This window comes from Entelurus aequoreus, linkage group LG01, assembly GCF_033978785.1.
Source record: "Entelurus aequoreus isolate RoL-2023_Sb linkage group LG01, RoL_Eaeq_v1.1, whole genome shotgun sequence".
NCBI lineage: Eukaryota > Metazoa > Chordata > Actinopteri > Syngnathiformes > Syngnathidae > Entelurus > Entelurus aequoreus.
The window spans coordinates 18,146,726-18,170,852 of NC_084731.1; the positions used below are offsets into that span (position 1 = coordinate 18,146,726).

General features: G+C 40.3%; 1 protein-coding gene across 1 annotated transcript; it reads right to left on the bottom strand.

Annotated features, from left to right (window-relative positions):
* Positions 1 to 1,427: 1,427 nt before the first annotated feature.
* On the bottom strand, positions 1,428 to 23,994 carry LOC133648641 (inter-alpha-trypsin inhibitor heavy chain H3-like). Its single transcript, XM_062044925.1, has 22 exons — positions 23,838 to 23,994; positions 23,650 to 23,679; positions 21,926 to 21,949; positions 19,431 to 19,585; positions 19,258 to 19,362; positions 19,023 to 19,185; positions 18,826 to 18,936; positions 18,600 to 18,728; positions 18,397 to 18,513; positions 14,953 to 15,121; positions 14,752 to 14,877; positions 14,487 to 14,668; positions 12,879 to 13,064; positions 12,650 to 12,789; positions 10,220 to 10,380; positions 6,864 to 6,890; positions 6,725 to 6,775; positions 6,388 to 6,501; positions 4,240 to 4,441; positions 3,841 to 4,013; positions 1,900 to 2,011; positions 1,428 to 1,791 (listed from the first exon to the last, which is right to left on the bottom strand). The coding sequence occupies exons 1-22, from the start codon at positions 23,931 to 23,933 to the stop codon at positions 1,653 to 1,655; spliced, it is 2,712 nt and encodes a 903-aa protein (XP_061900909.1). The 5' UTR covers positions 23,934 to 23,994; the 3' UTR covers positions 1,428 to 1,652.
* Positions 23,995 to 24,127: the final 133 nt, after the last annotated feature.

Genomic DNA, 24,127 nt, shown 5'->3' on the forward strand with positions numbered 1-24,127 from the left:
AATCTACTTGTTTTATTTGGAATTTTACAGTGTGCTGTCCAGTTGTTAAAGTGTTTTTATACAAGTCTCATTTGCAAGTATTATATAGTATACTTGGAATGGAGTTGCAATTCCAAGACGTTAGATGGCAGTCGTGTATAGGCTACGGTGTGTTGCCGTAACCAGGAAGTAGTCTTTGCCATTGAGCTGAATGTGCCAGTCTAGTCTTACGTTGCGCCCTACAGAGTATTTGTACAGTAAGTATTGAACTTATGTGCATTTTATTTTGTATTTTCATTACCAGATTTGCAGGTGTGGAAATGGCCATGGAAGATCCCCAATGCTAATCGGTAGCATGTATACGGCGAGGCCAATGTAAATTAGCATTGAGCTAGCACACATTGAAAAGTGGAGCCTTACTGTATGTTGGAGCGTTTTCTATCAGGCATACTTATTTTGTTGGCATGGAAAAAAAGAGACAGTTTGGCTAAGTACACTCTGACATCTGCTTGAGTTTCCTAGCCAGGTGGGCAAAATGTTATGGAAATATTGCACCGTTTGATTTTACGTGAATCGATACCCGGTAAAACCGACGGACTTCAGTCAGTACCTATAAAAATACCGAATTCGCACCCATTCCTACACGTCACATAATAGTGCAGATCTATGGGTCAGCCCTTTACAGACCAAATAAGAAATTGGAGGATATCAGTAATATCAACAGAAGCTGGGGTATATTGTGTATGAGTTGTAAAAAAACGTACTAAACGTGGAAGATCTACATTTATTGTGGATTGCCTGACCGGTCTGGGCCAAAAAGGGTACAATAATCAGTGTAATGCAGGAAAATATTGTAAAACTCAAGACAACACAACAGCCATTGAGCTGAATGTGCCAGTCTAGTCTTACGTTGCGCCCTACAGAGTATTTGTACAGTAAGTATTGAACTTATGTGCATTTTATTTTGTATTTTCATTACCAGATTTGCAGGTGTGGAAATGGCCATGGAAGATCCCCAATGCTAATCGGTAGCATGTATACGGCGAGGCCAATGTAAATTAGCATTGAGCTAGCACACATTGAAAAGTGGAGCCTTACTGTATGTTGGAGCGTTTTCTATCAGGCATACTTATTTTGTTGGCATGGAAAAAAAGAGACAGTTTGGCTAAGTACACTCTGACATCTGCTTGAGTTTCCTAGCCAGGTGGGCAAAATGTTATGGAAATATTGCACCGTTTGATTTTACGTGAATCGATACCCGGTAAAACCGACGGACTTCAGTCAGTACCTATAAAAATACCGAATTCGCACCCATTCCTACACGTCACATAATAGTGCAGATCTATGGGTCAGCCCTTTACAGACCAAATAAGAAATTGGAGGATATCAGTAATATCAACAGAAGCTGGGGTATATTGTGTATGAGTTGTAAAAAAACGTACTAAACGTGGAAGATCTACATTTATTGTGGATTGCCTGACCGGTCTGGGCCAAAAAGGGTACAATAATCAGTGTAATGCAGGAAAATATTGTAAAACTCAAGACAACACTGATGAGTATTTCCGTTGGCATCCATGTGTGTGATATAGACTACTTGGATTCTAATTTGGTACTTGATGGGGAAACAGTGATAGTGACAATTAAACAACTTTTCTCATTAGAAACTAACATTTCTAAAGAGTTTTAAAGAGACCAGACACTATGTAGTCAGAGACCTCTCCATCAATGAGACCAGTTCCATTATTATGAATGAACCAACAGGGAACATTCTCTCCGTTCTTCACGTCTCTCTTGAAGTCTCTTTGCCAGCCTCTGTGGACCAAAAAAAACCCCATCAGATTGAGGAAATGGTCTCACATGCTAGACAGATGATTCAGGATTTTACGAGGCAAAAGATGCAGACTTTAGTGTTTGGCCTACCTGGTCACATTAAGCTCTTGTCCTTTAATGAACATGGTGGCATCTGGTTTCTCTGGGACTTCTCCTGGATGCAAGTTTGTGACCTCATACTCAATCCCGCGGTAAAACTGACCTGGAAGATATATCACCAATCAATTTATGTTTTATCTTGGTTACACTTATCTGGGTGTCATTATCACCGAATGACCAAATGCATTTACATCAGTCCCAGGATCAAACTTAAGCACTTTCAACACTGTTTCGCCCCAGTGAGGGACTCATTACCTTACTTTGTTATCTTAGTGACTCTTCTTTTATATTACAACCTCCAAAGTCCGTAAGTAAGTCTCATTCTGGTGCTCCGAATCATGAACTAAACAAAATGAGTTTTCAAATCCAGGTTAAAAACACTTCTATTTAGTTATGCATATGAAACCTAAATATTTTATCAAAACCACTTGCTTTTTAATTTAATTAATTTATGATTAATTTTTATTATAGTTGTATTACCTCCACCAAATAGTATATGTAATTGTCGGGATCTGTTAGTTGGCAACATAACTCAAACAGTTATGAGCGGATTTTGATGAAACTTTCAGGAAATGTCTTAGATTTTAGGGGTGATCCGGATCACTTCTACCAGGGCCGTAACAAGAATGAACAAATACCGAGGTCAAAAGTCGGTTGTCCAAGAGAAGCTTTGAAAGGCTGAAATCATGTAGATCCCAGCACCTTATAAATAATAAAAGCTCTCACTGAGGTAGAACTATCACAGTTACATTATCTAACATTTTGATCAACATGATTTTGAAACAGTCCACTTTTTTTTTTAAATATGCTTAAGCTGAAGTTTAACATATTAAACAATTTTAACATTACTAAAAAGTGAATTCCAAAACCGTACATTTTTTTTTTTACCACAACCGGGATTCAAACCCAAGGTCTTCTGCTTTGCAAAGCAAATAATAACAACACCCAGAATTCGTGTTCATATTCTAATCAATGACAGAGCATGACATGACGAGGAATACAATAATCTACATTTCAGTGTGCTTTTGTCACAAAATGGGCACCTCCCCTGATCACGAAGCCCTACGGCAGGTCTGGGCAATTATTTTGACTCGGGGGGCCAACTTTTGAGAAAAAAAACGTGTCTGGGGGCCAGTATATCTATTTTTAGGAACACTAATACAAAACACAATAATGTCTGATTGAATGCGAAAAACGTTATCAATCAATCAATCAATGTTTATTTATATAGCCCTAAATCACAAGTGTCTCAAAGGGCTGTTATGACAGACCGCATTAAAAACAAAGTGGAATTTTAATTTTTTTTTACTGAATGAGACACCCAGAGTGTACAAATTAACTATGAAGGATAAAACACTGAATATTGACAACATATGAACGTCACACCCCCTCTCGATCGACATATTTTACAATCAAGCGAAACAACAAAAATGCAACAAACACAGCGAAATATGAACGTGAAGGGTAAAAAATAAACCCACCTACAATCTGATATATCACTAAACTTTAGAACTTTGTTGTAAAAATCTCCTTCCGCGTCTGTCCCTGACACCCGCATTTCAGGCCGGCCGCTCTGGAAACACTCTGTGGAAACGCTCCCCACCCACACTACTTGGTGCCTCGTCTGAGCTGCTGTGACTTAAATTACCATAGTAACTAATTAGATTACCATAGTAACTAGTATATCATGCAAAAGTGCAGATTCCAACCATTGAAATACTTTGTATAGTTCAAGACTTACGGTCATTAGAAAACATCACTGCAAATCATAATGGCAGCTACACTTTCCTTATTAAAGATCTAAAAAAATTGATTTGGGAATTTCCTGCAGGCCAGATTAAAAAGCTTAACGGGCCTTAATTTGCCCAGGTCTGCTTTAGGGCATTCTACTTCAGAGGTTCCGCTGTATTTGGTGTGAGTGTGTAGTCATACCGAGCAAACCGTGAACAGAAGGGGACAGCAGGTGTGTGTCCACAGTGTAGAAACCCAAATAGTCCCGATGGTATGGGTGCTTCTTCCAGACCTTGTGGAGCAAGATCACAAACTTGACAGAATCTTTGAGAGTTATTGTTAGGCTGCGGTCTTTGGTCAGGAGAAGATCCACGCTGGGGAGAAAGAAGGAGAGAAGTTTTGAGCTGTATCAGTCAACAATCTAGTGAGATCTGATACAATGCCTTGAGGATTTTGATTGGCAATGTCAGTCAGCTTTTCATTGTCATGTTCATCGCATGTTTTTTTTACTGTGGTTTAGATTGAAAGTCCACTGGATCATGCTGATCTCTCATTGGATGGTGCAGTTTTGCAACATGTTCTGAAGGTACAAACACTCACTTGTCTCTTTTGAGGGTGGTTGTGTTCGACCACTGCAACCTGACCCGCTCGCCGTCTTGGAGCACTAAGATGCTGTTGGTGCTCACCTCCAATCTTAGCCCCAGCCTTTGCTGAATGATGCCAAAACGCCAGAAGTAGGTGTTCATTTTACCATCGGGAGGCATTTGCTTGTCTCCAATGATCTGGCCATTCACCAAAATACCTGAGGCGACAAAGTGGAATGGCGGTGGTCATAGTCCTTCAAGTGTCAACATGGAAAGGGATTTTAAATTGATTGATATGTTTTGCATAAAGAAGTATCGTATTTTTTGGACCACAGGGCGCATCGGATTATAAGGTGCACTACCGATGAGCGGGTCTAGTCAGGTCTTTTTTCATACATAAGGTGCATTAAAGGGGTCATATATATATATATATTTTTTTTTTTTTCTAAATGTAAGACTTCCTTGTGGTCTACATCAGTGGTCCCCAGCCACCGGGCCGCAGAAGAAATTAAAAAATAAAAATAATAATTAAAATTTTTTTTTTTTTAAAATTAAATCAACATAAAAAACACAATATATACATTATAGATCAATACAGTCTGCAGGGATACAGTCCGTAAGCACACATGATTGTATTTCTTTATGACAAAAAAAAAAAAAAAAAAAAAGTTTTTTTTTTACTACCCCCCACTACGGTCCGTGGGAAAAATTCTCAAGTGTTGACCGGTCCGCAAGTACAAAAAGGTTGGGGACCACTGGCATAGATGATGTTTTACAGATCATCTTCAAGTAGCTTTCTGACAGTAATTTCCGGATGCGCTAATAACTAAAGTTCCTTGGGTGAATAATGTAAACTCACTACACCGGTATGTTTTAGCGCTTTGATAGCTAGTCTACTGACAGATATAAGTAAGAACTTTACGCTACTTTGTTTTAGAAATGGCAACAGCTGAAGATGAATGTCCCATAAGAAGGCAGAGAAAAGGAAGAAGCTTACGACTATGGTGTCGACACGGGCTACAATGGCGGACGCGCGCAAATTTTCAGGACTTGTGCAGATCCCAAATACACATCAACAGGTACCAGAAGGTAAAAAAATTTGGTTTTGCATAATATTACGAAACAAAACGCCAGGCAATATGTCCGCTAATAGGTGCCATTTTGCGGTCCTTATACACACACCATAATAATACTCGTATGTTTAATGCGCCGACAATCCATCAAGCGTTGCGGCTTCATAGCTTACCGAAGTCGTACTAAAAACATTTTGACAGATTTTTGAGTGCCGTGTGTAATGTTCTATATTCTAAATGGAACATTTAAAGTTTTGGTGTTGTTTACTGGCGTCATCTTGCAGTTTACACATATCTTTTATGTGTGACTGCCATTTACTGGCCACACCTCACATCATTACACCATGTACCAAATAAAATTGCTTCGAAGTCGGTAAACACAACCAGAATTATTCCGTACATCAGGCGCATCGGGTTATAAGGCGCACTGTCGATTTTTGAGAAAATGAAAGGATTTTAAGTGCGCCTTATAGTCCGAAATTTTTGAGGTCTTCCACTGTTATTTTTTTTTTATTAAATGACTTTTATTAAAGCCGCCAGCGAAGAAAAACCCATAAATCCGCCGCTCCGTCTTTAAAGCCTCAGGGTTCAAAGTGTAGGTACAAAGTAGCGTTGCACAGTCCGGAGTTTACGGTAAATTAATTATTGTAGACACTTGGTGTTGCAAAAAACCCCAAAAAACACTCCACTTCAACTTAAAGACAGCATAAGTCCATTCCAGATGGTGAATAATACATAAGTTAGTTATCTTCCTACCTATTATTGTTCTCGAAGTACCGTATTTTCAGGACCATAGGGCGCACCGGATTATAAAGCGCATATTGCAGTCCACGCGTATCTCTTGTGTGACTGCCATCTACTGGTCACACTTATCATTACACCATGTACCAAATAAAATTGCTTCGAGGTCAGTAGGCACAACCAGAACGATGCCGTGCATTAGGCGCACCGGGTTATAGGGCGCTCTGTCGATTTTTGAGAAAATGAAAGGATTTTAAGTGCGCCTTATAGTCCGAAAAATACGGCATTAAAACATTTTTACAATGTAAATCCCGAACAAAGAGGCGATATCATTGAGAACCTGGACTAACCTGACTTTGGGTCTTTAACCAGGTTGAAAATTGTTCCTGGTTTGTCGTTGATGTTAAAGCACAGAGCATCGTCCCTGTCTGGGAGCTCTATGATGAAATGAGGGTCTCCATCCACTGTAAAGCAACACATTGATTGATTGATTGAAACGTTTATTAGTAGATTGCACAATACAGTACATATTCCATACAACTGACCACTAAATGGTAACACCCGAATAGGTTTTTCAACTTGTTTAAGTCGGGGTCCACGTTAATCAATTCATGGTATCCAATTAGATATCAAGCCAAATGTGCTTCTGGTTTGAATTGTTACTGTCTGTGTGTGGATTTGACTTACCAAAATATGTTGGTGAGCTGGCATAGTGATAGCTGGGGGTATGTTGATATGCTGGACAGAACCCGCAAGGAAGCAAAATATCAAATAATATAGTCATGCAGTTTGGTTGAAAGAAAAGACAAGAAACGAAAAACCTTACAAACTCTTTCTGCCTGTTGTCTTTCCTCTGTCAAAAAATAGGAAGCAAAATAATGACATTTTTAACAAATATTTGCAAGAACATCTTGCCATCAAATAAACATGTACAAGGCTTAGAGATGTCCGATAATATTTGGGCTGCCGATATTATCGGCCGATAAATGCTTTAAAATGTATCAGTTTCAAAAAGTAAAATGTATGACTTTTTAAAACGCTGCTGTGTACACGGACGTAGGGAGAAGTACAGAGCGCCAATAAACCTTAAAGGCACTGCCTTTGTGTGCCGGCCCAATCACATAATATCTACGGCTTTTCACACACACAAGTGAATGCAAGGCATACTTGGTCAACAGCCATACAGGTCACACTGAGGGTGGCCGTATAAACAACTTTAACACTGTTACAAATACGCGCCACAATGTGAACCCACACCAAACAAGAATGACAAACACATTTCGGGAGAACATCCACACCGTGACACAACATAAACACAACAGAACAAATACCCAGAACCCCTTGCAGCACTAACTCTTCCGGGACGCTACAATATACACCCCCCGCTGCCCCCTACCCCCCACCTCAACCCCGCCCACCTCAACCTCCTCCTGCTCTCTCAGAGAGAGCATGTCCCAAATTCCAAGCTGCTGTTTTGAGGCATGTTAAAAAATAATAATGCACTTTGTGACTTCAATAATAAATATGGCAGTGCCATGTTGGCATTTTTTTTCCCATAACTTGAGTTGATTTATTTTGGAAAACCTTGTTACATTGTTTAATGCATCCAGCGGGGCATCACAACAAAATTAGGCATAATAATGTGTTAATTCCACGACTGTATATATCGGTATCGGTTGATATCGGAATCGGTAATTAAGAGTTGGACAATATCGGAATATCGGATATGGGGAAAAAAGCCATTATCAGACATCTCTAATCAGGCTACTATATGGCAACATTTGTACAAGAACTCCAAAAAACTCAGAAGTGTAACCTAAATGGAGTGATTTAAAACATCTAAGAAAAGGAACACTCTTGACACACAGTCAAACTTCAAGTGTAATAACAGTATCATGATATTATTAATCATCTCAAAACGTTATCACATTATTCATGTATAAACACAGATTAATCACACAATTTATTCTGACTGTATGTGCTCTTTTACCTTAAAGGGGAACTGACATTTTTATTTTCAGATTTTTTGCTTTTCGTTCAAAATCCTCACGAGAGACAAGAACACATACAGTCGCGATCAAAAGTTTACATACACTTGTAAAGAACATAATGTCATGGCTGTCTTGAGTTTCTAATACTTTCTACAACTCTTATTTGTTTGTGATAGAGTGATTGGAGCACATACTTGTTGGTCACAAAAAACATTCATGAAGTTTGGTTCTTTTATGAATTTATTATGGGTCTACTGAAAATGTGAGCAAATCTGCTGGGTCAAAAGTATACATACAGCAATGTTAATATTTGCTTACATGTCCCTTGGCAAGTTTCACTGTAATAAGACGCTTTTGGTAGCCATCCACAAGCTTCTGCTTGAATTTTTGACCACTCCTCTTGACAAAATTGGTGCAGTTCAGCTAAATAAGTTGGATTTCTGACATGGACTTGTCAGGACTTTGGGAAAGCCATTCTAAAACCTTAATTCTAGCCTGATTTAGCCATTCCTTTACCACTTTTGACATGTGTTTGGGGTCATTGTCTTGTTGGAACACCCAACTGCGCCCAAGACCCAACCTCCGGGCTGATGATTTTAGGTTGTCCTGAAGAATTTGGAGGTAATCCTCCTTTTTCATTGTCCCATTTAAAGCACCAGTTCCATTGGCAGCAAAACAGGCCCAGAGCATAATACTACCACCACCATGCTTGACGGTGGGAATGGTGTTCCTGGGTTTAAAGGCCTTACCTTTTCTCCTCCAAACATATTGCTGGGTATTGTGGCCAAACAGCTCAATTTTTGTTTCATTTGACCACAGAAGTTTCCTCCAGAAGGTCTTATCTTTGTCCATGTGATGTCAGATGAAACACATATTGAGCTGTTTGGCCACAATACCCAGCAATATTTTTGGAGGAGAATTGAATAGAATAGAACAGAGTGGACTTTATTGTCATTATATCTGCATATAACGAGATTAAGGACTCCAATTTAAGGCGCGGTAGTGGGAACAAATATGGGATAAAAATAAATTACACAAGAGGTAATAAAGATACTACTAAGAATTTAAATAAACAGACTACTATCCAATAAAAATAATAAGCAATCCTGTACAATATACAAAACACTATACAAATACAAAATACCGTAAAATATACAGAAGGATTAAAGGTAAAGGCCATTAATCCCAGGAACACCATCCCTACCGTCAAGCATGGTGGTGGTAGTATTATGCTCTGGGCCTGTTTTTCTGCCAATGGAACTGGTGCTTTAAATGGGACAATGAAAAAGGAGGATTACCTCCAAATTCTTCAGGACAACCTAAAATCATCAAGCCGGAGGTTGGGTCTTGGGCACAGCTGGGTGTTCCAACAGGACAATGACCCCAAACACACGTCAAAAGTGGTAAAGGAATGGCTAAATCAGGCTAGAATGAAGGTTTTAGAATGGCCTTCCCAAAGTCCTGACTTAGAAAGTGTGGACAATGCTGAAGAAACAAGTCCATGTCAGAAAAGCAACACATTTAGCTGAACTGCACCAATTTTGTCAAGGGGAGTGGTCAAAAATTCAAGCAGAAGCTTGTGGATGGCTACCAAAAGCGCCTTATTGCAGTGAAACTTGCCAAGGGACATGAAAGCAAATATTAACTGTGGGTGGGGGGGCGTGGCCTGCAGCGAAGCTGGGTGTGCCAGGACCGGCTTCGAGATCAGCGACAGGTGCATAGGTGACCCACTTGGGAGTGTTTATCTAATCACCTGTCGCTCTGTTAAAGGGAGCAGCCGGGAAGGAGAGGGAGAGTTGGAAGGCGAGCGAGAACGAGACGGACAAAAGAGACGATGGCGGAAAAGCACACAAAGAGACTCATAGTGAAAAATAAACAATTATTCAGAACCATGAACGCAGCTGTCATGTCCATGATTGGTGGTCCGAAGAACCCGGAAGCGCAAGACTTCCACATTAACATTGCTGTATGTATACTTTTGACCCAGCAGATTTGCTCACATTTTCAGTAGACCCATAATAAATTCACAAAAGAAACAAACTTCATGAATGTTTTTTGTGACCAACAAGTATGTGCTCCAATCACTCTATCACAAACAAATAAAAGTTATAGAAATGAAATTTGCATGTGTTTTTTAGTACACACAAACCTTTCGTAGCTCAGACCCAAAGAGTATTATTGCCTGCCTTACCCTCAGTCAGTTTATTAGCAATGAGGGGGCCGTCTGGTTTATCCTCATCTTCAGGCTTGGTGACCACCATGGACGTGAGAGGGGTGACAAAACTGTACTTCAGGGACATGTCCAGGGCCTTGGCTGTAGCGTTACTTTTCTCATCCTGGTCACCACTCTTACTGGAAGAAAGAACACCACAAACGGATTTTAACGGGTATTATCTTCGACCCAACTCTCTCGTTTGAGTCACACATCAAGAGTGTTACTAAAACGGCCTTCTTTCATCTCCGTAATATCGCTAAAATTCGTTCCATTTTGTCCACTAGCGACGCTGAGATCATTATTCATGCGTTCGTTATGTCTCGTCTCGATTACTGTAACGTATTATTTTCAGGTCTCCCTATGTCTAGCATTAAAAGATCACAGTTGGTACAAAATGCGGCTGCTAGACTTTTGACAAGAACAAGAAAGTTTGATCATATTACGCCTATACTGTATATACCTTTATATACATATATACCTACATATATATAGGGATGATGTTTGATAAGAAATTATCGAGTACGAGCCCATTATCGAATCCTCTTATCAAACCGATTCCTTATCGAATTCAGATAGGTTGTTGTATATGGAAAAAAACACAATATTTGGTTTAACAAAAGCTCACTTTTATTTTATAAGAAAAAAATAAAATAAAATAAATAAATAAATATTGACTGTTACCCCCCTAAAAAAACAAAAAAAAACATTGACTGTTGTTACCAAAAGTATATTAAGTGGGATTTTTCAGACAAACAAATATATACAGTAACACAAAAACAACCTGTCTCTGTGATCACTATAGGTGTATAAATAATAATATAGTGTTAAATAAAGTCAGTCCCTTGGGCACAAAACTGAAAATAATACAGCTCTCCAAAAAGTGCACTTCTGTTGCTATTGGAACATACTAACTACAAACACAGGCAGACAGCTAACAAACAATCCAAGACGTCTAATAAAGTTCCAAAGCAGATTAATCCATTTAGGCTCTTTATTGTTGTTGATCTTGCTTTGTCTTTTCCTATCTTTACTTTTGTCTTGCACTGTACTGTTATTTATTTATTTTTTTAAACTAAAATACACACAATGACAAATGTATAAGCTATGTGATTCAATTAACATACTGAAATGTAATACACAATATGTAAATATTAGCTTCACACAAATATACAGTACTATCATCAAACAAATACTTCTGAGTGTTAAAACTATTTCGATGGTGGAAATATACGACTGGCAGCCATTTTAAGTCCTCAAAACATCCATTGAAACAGTGCACAAAAATCGTTTTTCAATAAACATCTTACTATCAAATTTAACCACTTTCCACCTTAATATTGAGTTACATAAACAAGTTAAACATTTTACTTACAGACGTATATTTTCCAAGGCTTGTAAGAGCTAACACAACTTGTCTACTTCTCAATTGTCTCATGAACTGGACTAACATCGTCGACCCGGAAGTGCCCAAACTATTGACGCGTAGTATTTTCATATCGCCACAAGGTGTCAGTAAGAGTCTACAATCAAATGGGCATAACATTGCCCATTTGGGATTCGTTCCCAGGGATTTGAATAAAGAACCAACTCTTTTTCTTTACTACCGGTTCTCAAAAAGGGATTCGAGTCCATGGAATCGGTTCTTTTCTTATCGAACAACCGAGAGAATCGGTTTCGAACATCATCCCTATATACTACACGATCTAGCTCCACCCTATTTGTCGATTGTATTGTACCATATGTCCCGGCAAGAAATCTGCGTTCAAAGAACTCCGGCTTATTAGTGATTCCCAGAGCCCAAAAAAAGTCTGCGGGCTATAGAGCGTTTTCTATTCGGGCTCCAGTACGATGGAATGCCCTCCCGGTAACAGTTAGAGATGCCACCTCAGTAGAAGCATTTAAGTCCCATCTTAAAACTCATTTGTATACTCTAGCCTTTAAATAGACCCCCTTTTTAGACCAGTTGATCTGCCGTCTGTCGGGACCCGGGGTGGACCGCTCGCCTGTGCATCGGTTGGGGACATCTCTGCGCTGCTGACCCGTCTCCGCTCGGGATGATCTCCTGCTGGCCCCACTATGGACTGGACTCTCACTATTATGTTAGATCCACTATGGACTGGACTTTCACAATATTACGCTAGACCCACTCGACGTCCATTGCATCCGGTCTCCCCTAGAGGGGGTGGGGGTCAACCACATATGCGGTCCTCTCCAAGGTTTCTCATTGTCATTCACATTGACATCCCACTGGGTTGTGAGTTTTTCCTTGCCCTTATGTGGGCTCTGAACCGAGGCTGTCGTTGTGGCTTGTGCAGCCCTTTGAGACACTTGTGATTTAGGGCTGTATAAATAAACACTGATTGATTGATTGAACGCCTCAGCTGCGGATATTTGAGCTTGACTGACCTTTTCTCCAGTAGCTGCTGGATGGTAAGGTAAGCCCACAAGCGCTCCGTGAAATCCCCAAAGATGTACTCTTCATCGGGGTAAATAGTGCCCCAGTCCAGAGCGCTGGCCTTGCCCTGCACCTGGAAGTTATCTTCACTCTATTGGAGGAGAGGGGAACAGACAAATGGCTACGTTGAACGCGACCATTTGGGGAAATAGGTTGAGAAAAAGTGTCGTTTTTCCTTACCCCCTGGGCAACCACTTCCACCAGGAAGTTGTCCAGGTCGTTGTCCAACAGTAGCCCCGCCACCACGATCTCTGAGCCGTTATACAACTGGCTGAAGTGGTTGGTGGTGATTTTGTCCACTGCGTTGTCAGGGTAACGAAGATTCACTTCTGAAAGCAGTGGGCTGGCCACTTCTTCGTAGAAATTCTGAAATATTTACAGACCAAACAACCAAGATGGCCAACACGACAATACTTGGGTAAGAATCAGTGAGCAGAAATTGAACCTATTCTATGGTAACGAAAGCAAGAGGTATACATCTCGGTCATGGCTGCTCATTACATTAATGACAATAACTTCCCAATACACACGGTTAGTACAAAACCCAAAACCAGTGAAGTTGGCACGTTGTGTAAATGGTAAAAATACCAAGAATACAATGATTTGCAAATCCTTTTCAACTTATATTCAATTGAATAGACTGCAAAGACAAGATATTTAATGTTGGAACTAAGAAACTTGTTTTTTTTTGGCAAATAATCATTAACTTAGAATTTAATGGCAGCAGCACATTGCAAAAAAGTTGGCACAGGGGCATTTTTACCACTGTGTTACATGGCCTTTCCTTTTAACAACACTCAGTAAACATTTGGGAACTGAGGAGACCCATTTTTGAAGCTTTTCAGGTGGAATTCTTTCCCATTCTTGCTTGATGTACAGCTTAAGTTGTTCAACAGTCCGGGGGTCTCCGTTGTGGTATTTTACGCTTCATATTGAACCTATAACAATGATTTTTTAGCCTTTATTTAACAAAAATTTAGCTGTTTGGCCACGATACCCAGCAATATGTTTGGTGGAGAAAAGGTGAGGCCTTTAATCCCAGGAACACCATGCCCACCGTCAAGCATGGTGGTGGTAGTATTATGCTCTGGGCCTGTTTTGCTGCCAATGGAACTGGTGCGTTACAGAGAGTAAATGGGACAATGAAAAAGGAAGATTACCTCCAAATTCTTCAGGACAAGCTAAAATCATCAGCCCGGAGGTTGGGTCTTGGGCACAGTTGGGTGTTCCAACAGGACAATGACCCCAAACACACGTAAAAAGTGGTAAAGGAATGGCTAAATCAGGCTAGAATTAAGGTTTTAGAATGGCCTTCCCAAAGTCCTGACTCAAAAAGTGTGGACAATGCTGAAGAAACAAGTCAATGTCAGAAAAGCAACACGTTTAGCTGAACTACACCAATTTTGTCAAGGGGACTTGTAAAAAAAAATCAACCAGAAGCTTGTGGATGGCTACCAAAAAAGCGCCTTATTGCAGTGAAACTTGCCAAGGGACATGTAAGCAAATATTAACATTGCTGTATGTATACTTTTGACCCAGCACATTTGCTCACATTTTCAGTAGACCCATAATAAATTCATAAAAGAACCAAATTTCATGAATGTTTTTTTGTGACCAACAAGTATGTGCTCCAATCACTCTCTCAAAAAAATAAGAGTTGTAGAAATGATTGGAAACTCAAGACATTTTGTTCTTTACAAGTGTATGTCAACTTTTGACCACGACTGTATACATCACTTGCTTTGTCTGTATTAGAAAAATAATTAATTCAAAGCCATCCTTCCCCACCTGGAGTTGAAGAGCTGCGTCTGAGCCCTCAAAGATCCTGCGAGCCAGTCCCTTGTTTTGCTGGCTCAGCACATTCAAGAAGCCGTAGTCGACATTGTCTCCAAATCCGAGGCTGAACACGGACATGCTTCCATTATTGGCAAATTGCACATTTTCCTGGATCCTCTGGGGGTCGGACTCACCTTCGGGTGGACAGATCAAAGGTGTTTGCATTCGATGCGTGCTGTAGCGGCACATACGGAACGTTCCGCACAAACCGACTCACCCACATTCGGCATCCCGTCAGTGAGTAAAATGATCATATCCGCGCTTCTCTCTGGGATCCTCTTCTCTGCCTTGTCTGTCTGTAACATCTTCACAGCCGTCAGCACGGCGTCGTTAATGTTCGTGCCTACGTCGGACAACAGAAGATCACAAAGCTGTTTTCACACAATTTTTTAGGTGAGAACCACAGCGTTGATTTAACCTCCGTTGTCATTTATCCTTTGGACGTAACTCCTGGCTGAATCCACATTCTCCTTTGTCGCTTTGATCAGTGTTTCCTTCCACGGATTAATTTGGTCGTCAAACACGATGATGGCAAAGCAGTCATCCTCCTTGAGGTCTTCAAGGATCTCCAACATCGCCTCACGAGTCTTGGCAGAAAAAGACGAGGTGAACATTTAACCTGGTCCATCACACGCCTGGGAGATGATCTACATTCTGTTCGCATCAACCAAGCATCCACTTGATGCGGGTTTGTAGGTCTTGTTGCCTTCACTTTTGTCTTAACCTCTTAAGGCCCAAGCTGTTTGTTTACATGCTTTTTTTTTTATTTCTCTTTGCTATTTGGGCTTATTGGACCCTAATTAGAATAAAAACTAAGAATCATCTTTTGATATGATGTACTTTGTCCATAAGTACACAAACGTGTACTTCATGTGTAGTGACATGCTAATTCTTATTTTTACACTTTTTTTTTCTTCCAAATTCCATTGTATGTTATACTCTTCTGACACCACCAGACGGCAGTATAAGTGTCCACATAAGCACATAAGACCCCAGTTCAGTAGTGTACACAATTTTGGAAATAAGAGCTAAAAGGTGCTGTCCACGCATGTCGCCACTAAGCCTTTTTAAGGCTCATTTTCGAAATCTTAAGAAACTGTAGAAGCCTGCCCAATATTGACTTATTGTCCACTCCGACCAATTATCGGGACACATTCACTCTTAACACAAAACTAAAAATAAAACACCCACCCCCAAAAGTATTTTGTACTCTCCCTCTACCCAAACCCTACAAAATAAACTATTTAAACAACTGCATTTTAATATCATTATTTTACTCCTTTTGCAGCGCTTGTAAAAAATATATATACTTTCTTTTTTGTTTATGTAATAAAATTGTGAAATTTGATATTGTGGACTAGTGTTGTCCCGATCCCAATAATTTGGACACTTTTCCGTACTTTTCTAAATAAAGGCATACTTGCCAACCTTGAGACCTCCAATATCGGGATGTGGGGGGGGGGCTTGGTCGGGGGTGGGGGGGTGGTTGGGGGCGTGGTTATTTACAGCTAGAATTCACCAACTTGAGTATTTCACATATATATATATATATACATATATATATATATATATATATATATATATATATATTTTATTTACATAGAAAAAAAAATAAAATACTTGAATTTCAGTGTTCCGGTGGCTATCCATTAGATGGCAGTATTGTCCTGTTTAACTTCTCCGTTCATTGGGCAGGCAAGCTGTTTATATTGTGGGAAAGCGGACGTGAGAACAGGCTGTCCCCACTCAGGCTCAGGTCCGCATTGAGCTGGAGGGGGCATGGCCTCCAGCTCCGGCTGAATACCGGGAGTTTGTCGGGAGAAAATCTCTGCCGGGAGGTTGTCGGGAGAGGTGCTGAATACCGGGATTCTCCCGCTAAAAACGGGAGGGTTGGCAAGTATGAATAAAGGGGACCACAAAATTTGGCATTATTGGTTTTATTTTAACAAAAAAATCTTAGGGTATATTAAACATATGTTTATTGGTGCAATTTTGTCCTTAAATAAAATAGTGAACATACTAAACAACTTGTCTTTTAGTAGTAAGTAAACAAACAAAGACTCCTATTTAGTCTGCTGACATATGCAGTAACATATTGTGTCATTTATCTACCTATTATTTTGTCATCATTATAAAGGACAAACTGTAAAAATGAATTAATCTACCTGTTTAAGTCTTATGTACTTTGACATCGGTTACCTATGTCAGTGTTTTTCAACCTTTTTTGAGCCAAGGCACATTTTTTGCGTAGAAAAAATGCGGAGGCACACCACCAGCAGAAAAACAGTAAAAAGTCATTGTGGCAATTGTTGGATATGACTTTAAACCATAACCAAGCATGCATCACTATAGCTCTTGTCTCAAAGTAGGTGTACTGTCACCACCTGTCACATCACACCCTGACTTATTTTGACTTTTTTGCTGTTTTCCTGTGTTAAGTGTTTTAGTTCTTGTCTTGCGCTCCTATTTTGGTGGCTTTTTCTCTTATTTTGGTATTTTCCTGTAGCAGTTTCATGTCTTCCTATGAGCGATATTTCCCGCATCTGCTTTGTTTTAGCAATCAAGAATATTTCAGTTGTTTTTATCCTCCTTTGTGGGGACATTGTTGATTGTCATGTCATGTTCGGATGTACATTGTGGACGCCGTCTTTGCTCCACAGTAAGTCTTTGCTGTCGTCCAGCATTCTGTTTTTGTTTACTTTGTAGCCAGTTCAGTTTTAGTTTCGTTCTGCATAGACTTCCCTAAGCTTCAATGGCTTTTCTTAGGGGCACTCACCTTTTGTTTATTTTTGGTTTAAGCATTAGACACCTTTTTTACCTGCACACTGCCTCCCGCTGTTTCCGACACCTACTGATATGGAAGAGTATTACACGGTTACTCTGTCGAGCTCTAGACAGCAACAACACATCATTTTCAGACTATAATTACTGGTTTGCAAAAAATATTTTTAACCCAAATAGGTGGGGTGCGTATATTGTAGCGTCCCGGAAGAGTTGGTGCTGCAAGGGGTTCTGGGTATTTGTTCTGTTGTGTTTATGTTGTGTTACGGTGCGGATGTTCTCCCGAAATGTGTTTGTCATTCTTGTTTGGTGTGGGTTCACAGTGTGGCGCATATTTGTAACAGTGTTAAAGTTGTTTATACGGCCACCCTCAGTGTGACCTGTATGGCTGTTGACCAAGTATGCTTTGTATTCACTTGTGTGTGTGTGAAAAGGCGTAGATATTATGTGATTGGGCCGGCAAGCAATGGCAGTGCCTTTAAAGCACGCCCCCAATATTGCTGTCTGGGTGGAAATCGGGAGAAATTCGGGACAATGGTTGCCCCGGGAGATTTTCGGGAGGGGCACTGAAATTCGGGAGTCTCCCGGGAAAATCGGGAGGTTTGGCAAGTATGACTGGGAGACGCAACTGTTCTGTACTTCTCCCTACATCCGTGTACCATTCCGTAAGGCGGCGCTTTAAAAAGTCATAATTTTACTTTTTTAAACCGATACCGATAATTTCCGATATTACATTTTAAAGCATTTATCGGCCGATAGCATCGGCAGTCCGATATTATCGGACATCTCTACTATTAACCGCAACATGTAAGTGTAAAAAAGCCCCCAACAACATTATGATTTGTACAATTTCAGAATGTGGTTGCTCTATTTTTAAATCTCTTTATCGTTAAGTTATCATGCCGTGATTTTACCAGTACGACGCACTTGGGAGATTTTTCTCCATGTGGCCCCCGACTTAAAACAAGTTTAACACCCCTGTATTATCTGGACCACAGGGAAGTGTTTTAAATGTAGATTAAAATCTTCTTAGGTCCCCTATAAATAATTTTATTCTACAAACATTCCAAAAGCCTCTTACCTGTCGGATTTTATCTCCATACATTGAGCCGCTTCTATCAATAACAAACACTACATTTGTTGGCACCCTGGGCAGGTCGGGTGGGGCAAAGAAGTGCACAAAGTATCCATTGACGACCTTGAGGGGCAGACCAAGGCTCCAGTTGAATGACGGGCACAATGCAGCGGGATGAAAGAAGAACCAAGTGAACGTCTTTGGCTGACCTGAATGTCCCCCAGGCTGGTGTCATGCTTCACATCGTACTTAATAACAAAATCTCCATCGATCAGACTCCCAGCACAACCTGGACATTGCCTCTGCTGGTCCACCGTCGGTGAGAAGGAAATGTGTGCCTGCAGGACGTATGAAGGAAACAAATCATATTAGACAGCAATGATAAGGTTGTAGTATTTTGGTACTGTTTTTGAACACTGACTGTTTGCAGTATACCTTCTTTTCTGAGACGGTTTTCTCCACCAGAGGGAGCAGCTCGTTGGAGAGGAACGTTGCATGGGCATCCACGTGGTCAATGCCCTGGGGTTCGTAGATGTTTGCCACAATCTGGTACGCACACAGAGGAGGAGCCGTGGTTAATAAAGCGGCTGTTAAACCAGAATTGCAGAATTACCACATGAAGCTGTTTTAACCTGAAACTCCTGGACCACTTGTTTGGGTTTCACTCGGGTCAGAATCTCATACTGACCACGTTGCCGCTGAAGGAGCTCCTCGTAGGTCAAAACAAAAGTGACATTACTTTGTGCTGCGACGTTGACCGACACAGAGAACTTCTCCATCTTCCTCCCAGAAACCCTTCAAAGAAGTAAAAACATCAGACATGATCATCCAGGAATATTTTTTTTTCCTATGCCTTGACTGACTTACTTGACCAGTCCTGCAGTCTGTCCAGAAGAAACCGCCTTCTCGTACTGTTTTTTGGCCTTTTCTTTCTCCTTCACCTCCCCGACATAAACTTGGCCATCAATTTCCCTAATGAGTCATTTTCAGGATGAGTCCTAATACTAAAGTGGTCGTAGCTCTAAAGTGGTTTAGCGTACATGCTGAAGTTGGTGATGAAGGCCGTCTTTGGGAGGTCGACTTCGAAGAAGATTTCCTTCGAGACGTTGGCTTTGTTCAGAGCCTTGGAGGTCATGACGGTGTGAGCGAAACGCGACGCCACCGTGCAGTCCACCGTCACGCTGTACACCTCCACCTGTGTCATGAGGGAAACCAACCAGAGGCGGTACATTTTCTGTTCCTCTCTGTTTGTCCATCAGCCCGGTGAAAGTTGTTGGAACTGTAAGAAATTACCTTTTATGGGGGCCTCTACTCCAGTGTTTTTCAACCTTTTTTGAGCCAAGGCACATTTTTTTGCGTTGAAAAAATCCGGAGGCACACCACCAGCAGAAATCATTAAAAATCGAAACTTAGTTGACAGTAAAAAGTTGTTGTCGTAATTGTTAGATATGACTTTAAACCATAACCAAGCATGCATCACTATAGCTCTTGTCTCAAAAGTAGGTGTACTGTCACTACCTGTCACATCACACCCTGACTTATTTTGAGTTTTTTGCTGTTTTCCTGTGTGTAGTGTTTTAGTTATTGGACCAAAGAGTCTAACACACGCGCGAGTCAAAGGGCTCGACTCGAAACCCCACGGCGCAATGAAAGTGAAGGCCGGTCTACGGTGGCCTAGGTGGGATCCCGGACGAGCCCCCAAATTGTTGCGTTTGACCAGATGTTTCTCCAGGGAATTTAAGTTTCTGGTCACTCCCAAGTTCTTTTTATGACACATAGCTGAGCTCAAATTGAACACCAGACAGAATGGGTATTTTGTGATTTATTTTCAAAGCTTTGAAAATAAACGTGAGACCAATCCAGTACAGAAGCGTTCACTAGCGCAGCTAAGATTGATCTCCCCCCCCAAACCCACGGAAGTCCTGTGTTCTTCCATCTGTCCCTCGCTCCCACTCCCGTTGTTATGTCTACTCTCTGAGTTATCTCTGCACTCCTGCATTCCAAACTATCAAGGCCGACACTACTTGCAGATTGAAAGAACAAATTGGAAGAACACTAGCACACTAGCTGTTTTGTAATGTGACTATGAAAATAAAGAAGTAACACTTAAATATGGATATATGAAACAAATCTTCCGTCAGCTCCTATTTTGGTGGCTTTTTCTCTTTTTTTTTGGTATTTTCCTGTAGCAGGTTCATGTCTTCCTTTAAGCGATATTTCCCGTATCTACTTTGTTTATATCCTTCTTCGTGGGGACATTGTCGATTGTCATGTCATGTTCGGATGTACATTGTGGACGCTGTCTTTGCGCCACAGTAAGTCTTTGCTGTCGTCCAGCATTCTGTTTTTGTTTACTTTGTAGCCAGTTCAGTTGTAGTTTCGTTCTGCATAGCCTTCCCTAAACTTCAATGCCTTTTCTTAGGGGCATATACCTTTTGTTTATTTTTTGTTTAAGCATTAAATACCTTTTTACCGACATCTACAAAGCAATTAGCTACCTGCTGCCACCTACTGATATGGAAGAGTATTACACGGTTACTCTGCCGAGCTCTAGACAGCACCGACACTCAACAACAACACATAATTTCTGACTATAATTACTGGCTTGCAAAAAATATTTTTTACCCCAAATAGGTTAAATTAGATCATCTCCTACGGCACACCCGACTGTATCTCACGGCGCACTAGTGTGGTTGAAAAACACTGCTCTACTCTATGAACTCTAGCAACAAGTGGCAAAAGTGATCAGAAAAGAATCGCAGCCATTCAGTTTATTTACACCAGACCTGGGCCAATTAAGGCTCGGGGTCCGCATGCAGCCAAATAATTTTTTCAGATCTTTAAGATGGAAAGTGTAGCTACCATTATGATGTGCAGTGATGTTTTCAAATGACCGTAAGTCTGGAACTATGCTAAGTATTTCAGGGGTTGGAATGTGCGCTTTTGTATGATATACTCGTTACTATGGTAATCTAATTAGTTACTATGGTAATCTAATTAGTTACTATGGTAATCCAAGTCACACCAGCTCAGACGAGGCCGGATTGAAAAGCTTAACTTAATTTGCACAGGTTTGCTTTGTAGGAAGAATGGATGACTCTCCATTACATGCATTATTAGCCGCCTCCTGCTATCACTTTTTGTACTAATTGTAGCGCACAGAAAATAAAATGACATGTTCTTGTCTCACATATGGGGCAAAAGTGAAGTTCCTCTTTAAAGCATCTTTGCAAATCCTAGTATATAGTTTACCCAAGTTTGCATATGCCGATATTAATGGGACAAATTAACACATTAAAAAGTGATTACCATGAATTTATTTTTCAACTTAAACAAGTTGAAAAACTTATTTGGGTGTTATCTTTTAGTGGTCAATTGTACGGAATATGTACTGTACTGTGCAATCTACTAATAAAAGTTTCAATCAATCAAAAGGAGCTTTTTTTTTGCACCTATTCTGCTATGGAATATCAAAAAAAGTGTCAATTGTGAAAATCATCGGACTTGAATGTACAAATCCAAACACTTTTCTCACCGTGACGTCTGCTGTACTTCTTTTCTGTAAGAAAGACATGGGAAACAATTAGAAAGACTATGACAGCTGTGTCAATGGTGCTTCCATAGTCCAAGCCGTCCTCAAGTCATAACATTTAAAAACGTATCAGTTATCTGCAACAATACAGCAACAAAGTCCAGTTATATAAACATATCTCTGCCTGGACTCAGCACAATATGACTTTTTTGACAAATAACTATTAAACAGGTCTGTGAATATTCTCACAATTCTCAGGTGGTTGCATTGTCAGGGCCTGGAATCGAACCCAACATGAATGGTCAAGTTGTCTTAGAGGAAGTTCATCAGTTCATGCTCAAGAGTAGATAGGACAGCTCTGATATGTAGATCTCGACACTAGAGCTGTCTTATCTCTTCTTTGGATGAGAGGCGAAAGGTCTCTTTTAAGACAACCCAAACAGTCCGGTTATGATTGTGTCGATGCTCTGAGGAGAACTGTATTTTCCGGACTACTTTTTTCCCATGCTTTGAACCATGCGGCCTATACAAAGGTGCGGCAAATTTATCGATTTTTCTTTGCTGATGGCCATAATGTTTTGTGAACAACAAACCTAAATAGTAGTAACGCTGACACAGACTAAATAGGTGTGTTATTGTTTGTGCTATGGCGTCATCTTTTGGACGAGTTTGCTCCAATAATTCATTTTCTTTGTGCTTTGAAGCGAAAGCATAAATGTCGTTTTGTCCACTAGTTGTCCATGGTGTTTCTACTCGAATGGTTTCTCCATTCATCACTCCAAGCAAAGTTTGTAAGTTTTACAATATAATTGAAACAATTCATACTTAATAAACTGTTACATATTTTCCTCTGTTTCGAGCCTTGAACCGAAAGTATAAATACCATTCAGTCTACTCTACGGCAATGTTTGTAAGTTTTACAATATAACTAAAAAAATGTATACTTCCTAGTATTTTCATGCCTATTTGTACATGCTATGGTAATATAATCAAGCTAGCGTTGTTAGTGTTGGCTAATATGCTAACACGTGTCTGTATTAGTATTATTAACTTACAATGGCATTTTTTTTGTATCGTTTCATTCCTCAGTAAATTCACCAAGACATCACCGTGGAGTTATTGAGTCTGTTTAGCTGATTGGAGAGCTAGCTTCCACAGCTAATGGGTCCAGGACGATGACTTCTGTTTTTTTTCGATCAGTTAGTGAACAATACATAAGTTAGTGATTTTCCTACCAATTATTGTTCTCGAAGTACCGTATTTTTCAGGACCATAGGGCGTACCGGATTATAAAGCGCATATTGCAGTCTACACGTATCTCTTATGTGTGATTGCCATCTACTGGTCACACTTATCATTTTACCATGAACCAAATAATATAGCTTCAAGGTCGATGAGCACAACCAAAATTATTCGGCGAACCGAGTTTTGAGAAAATGAAAGGATTTTAAGTGCGCCTTACAGTCCGAAAACTACGGTAAATTCACTTGGTCGAACCTTTTCAAACATTCCACTGTACAAAACATTCCACGTATGGTTCCTGCTGATATCCAATCGAATCAATATCGGTATCGGACAATACTCAAGGCTGTAGTATCGATATCATATCGCAAGTGAAAAAGTGTACAACCTCAGAAATGGCGTTGTATTTTTGTCTTCAGGTTGTAGTTTACATTTTTTTATATACAGTATATTTGGCAAGAAATACAAGAAACTGTGCAAAATACCTGATGGGTCTTGACAGGACGTCCTGCTTCCTAGGAAAATAAACAATTTGGGGCACAGAAATCAGAAAGGACAAGTTTCTTAAAATGACAAAACCTCAACCAATCTTGAAAACTTGCATACAAAATTAAAATCAGTATCACACATGCAATAATGATAACAATAATAATAATAATAATGAGAACGTTACCCCAAGAGGTCCATTTTGTCCCGGAATGAGTAAATCTCCCTGACCAGAGGCCAACCAGAGGCAGACCAGTAGTCCAACACCAGACACTCCAGACATGACCAAAGCTCAAATGAACACAGGCTGACTTCACCACTGAGGTAAGCTCTCTGGCCAGGGGGAGTGTTGGAGTACGTCAACCAGGACAGAAAGTGGACCTTGTTTTTGCCCTGAAAGAAAGTATGTGTGCTCTGGCTTTTTGGTTTGTTTGCAGGACTGCAGAATTCAGGCTTTTTTGCAAAATGACCCCCAAA

Bases quoted from the DNA above. Each gene is read 5' to 3' on its own strand.
- LOC133648641 (XM_062044925.1), bottom strand. From the start codon at position 23,933: ATGTCTGGAGTGTCTGGTGTTGGACTACTGGTCTGCCTCTGGTTGGCC. The intron at 15,122-18,396 runs GTAAGAGGCTTT...TTTTCTGCCAAG, and splicing joins ATGGAGATAAAATCCGACAG to ACTCGTGAGGCGATGTTGGA. The intron at 4,442-6,387 runs GTTAGTCCAGGT...TTGTCGCCTCAG, and splicing joins GGTTAAAGACCCAAAGTCAG to GTATTTTGGTGAATGGCCAG.